The 2,400-nt window shown below is 40.5% G+C and overlaps 1 protein-coding gene across 1 annotated transcript; it reads right to left on the bottom strand.

Moving 5' to 3' along the window:
* Window positions 1–615: 615 nt before the first annotated feature.
* On the bottom strand, window positions 616–2,400 carry HELRODRAFT_175732 (hypothetical protein; the record flags this gene model as incomplete). The annotated part of the gene is made up of 3 exons (XM_009023140.1): window positions 616–1,074; window positions 1,327–1,819; window positions 2,210–2,400. 3 exons carry the CDS (start codon window positions 2,398–2,400, stop codon window positions 616–618), a joined length of 1,143 nt encoding a protein of 380 aa, XP_009021388.1.

The following is a 2,400-nucleotide window of genomic DNA, read 5'->3' as shown; positions in this document are numbered from 1 at the left end:
TCTTCGTTCCACACAATCTCATGTGTTATATGTGATTGAATGTTCATGTTATCACGAGCTTACCCTTCCATGCGGTCACACTTCCATTTGTTTACATGAAACAAATTTATTTATGTGTTCTTTTTCAAATTTGTTTGCAAAAGTGTCACTGGATCGAATGAAGAGAGCACGGTGATGACGTCATGCGAACATTTGAACAATGGCTTTCATAAAATATCAAGACCATTTTTAATCCACCGTCCATTTGAGTGCACTTGTAAAGCAAAGCATGCGTAAATGTTTGTATGTACTTTAATATGTTTGTATGTATGTGTGTATGTATGTATGTATGTATGTATGTGTGTGTGTGTGTGTATGTATGTATGTATGTATGTATGTATGTATGTATGTATGTGTGTGTGTGTGTGTGTGTGTGTGTGTGTGTGTGTGTGTGTGTGTGTGTATGTATGTATGTATGTATGTATGTATGTATGTATGTATGTATGTATGTATGTATGTATGTATGTATGTATGTATGTATGTATGTATGTATGTATGTATGTATGTATGTATGTATGAAACCCGTTTTGATGAACAAGCCATGGTTAGGCATGCAATCGTTTCCGAGTTCAACTTTTATCTATGTCCCTGGTCTCGCACAGTCAGGTATCTAGCAGCTCCATCCAGAATGCAGAAGGAATTAAATTTTTGTAATAAAAGTGAAAGAGTTTGTTTTAAATAATTGCCTTCGTTAGGATCACCCGTTATATTAACTATTTTTCTTGTTAATTCGTTAATAAATAATGACGTGTGCTTATCTGTTGGTCCGAACGTTTCAATGCAAATGGGTTGAAATATTTTGCTTAAATTGTTTAATGAAACGTATTTTTCATTTTTGAAATCGGACGCTTTAAGGGCAGCAGTGCCCGCCTCAACTGAAGTGTAGCCGATGTATCGGTCAGCCATAGTGTGGGGTATGGTAACGTCCCAAGCAAGGGACCGTCCCTGGGCCCATGGGGTGATAGTGTAACCATCAGGCCTAAAGGCTCCTTCCTCTATCAAACCCATGGGTTCTTTTATAACCGGGATACCAGCCTTTTGAAAACATCGTACCAGGTATTCGTTGACAGCCGTATGTCTGGCTTGTCTTCCTGGACCTAGGCGACAAGAAAGGCTATGGTATCCAAGTTCATCAACCCTTGCCCCACATGCGCATTCGTATTCGGTGACGATCTGGGCTCCAAGTCTCAAACCAAGGCTCACGCGAACACAGGAGTCATCCAATCTAGTGCCGCAGGAAGTGTTGGGTAGCGCTCTCAACCAGGCGGAGCCCAACTCACTTTTGACAGCCATAATTCTAGCCTTGTCAAAAGCAGAGCCATTCAATTGCAGCCATCGATCAACTGATCTATTAAGACAGGGGGCGATCCAGTGTTTTTGCGAGGGGTTTTCGAGCGCAACCACATCTCCGTTGGTGGCGCGCCACATGTCGTATACTTGCAATCTGAAGTTATCGACGTAAATCACATCCCCAGGCAACATCAGATCCTGGAGGGCCACCGTGGCAGCAGCAGAAGCCAAAAAGGCAGAAGGTGCCAGCTCAGCCGCGGAACCCAAACCCAGGCCACCAACACATATAGGCAGCGTCCCCTGTAACCAATTTTTTTGATCGAGTTTTATGTTGAAGATGGACTGGAATGCGTCACGGAGGTGATCGTCGAAACTATTGAGGATCGAAACATCCAACAGAGGGGATGTTCTCAAAAAATAAACAAGACGAGGCAAAAAAGCAGCTTGTAATAGAAGGACCATTGCATCATGTTTATTGATGATATTTAGCCTTTGGGTGATAAGTTTAAAATTTTCAAATTGTATGTATGTATGTATGTATGTATGTATGTATGTATGTATGTATGTATGTATGTATGTATGTATGTATGTATGTATGTATGTATGTATGTATGTATGTATGTATGTATGTATGTATGTATGTATGTATGTATGTATGTATGTATGTATGTATGTATGTATGTATGTATGTATGTATGTATGTATGTATGTATGTATGTATGTATGTATGTATGTATGTATGTATGTTAAAACCAAAACATGATGGGTGACACTGAACCGTCAAACATCAAGTAACAAATGGATTAACACTTTGATTTGTCGTTAATTGCACATGTCGGCATTCAGTTGGATATTTTCAAGCACACAGAAACGCAGGAACCGCTGCAACAAGCACGAAATGTGGTTAGTTGCGAAAAACAGTTCCCTGCTGCCGCCTGATCTGACGCTGATCATTTTACATATTGCCTTAAGAAATTTAAGGGTGTTGGGGTCCATCGGGCCGAGAACCTCGATACATATTGGCAAGAATTCCATCGAGGGGAGGGCGTTCCCATATTTTTTCATTTTCAT

The sequence above is a fragment of the Helobdella robusta genome, assembly GCF_000326865.2.
Source record: "Helobdella robusta unplaced genomic scaffold HELROscaffold_35, whole genome shotgun sequence".
In the NCBI taxonomy this organism is placed as follows: Eukaryota; Metazoa; Annelida; class Clitellata; order Rhynchobdellida; family Glossiphoniidae; genus Helobdella; species Helobdella robusta.
The sequence above is the reverse complement of the archived record's forward strand: the minus strand, read 5'-3'. Positions and strand labels throughout refer to the sequence as shown.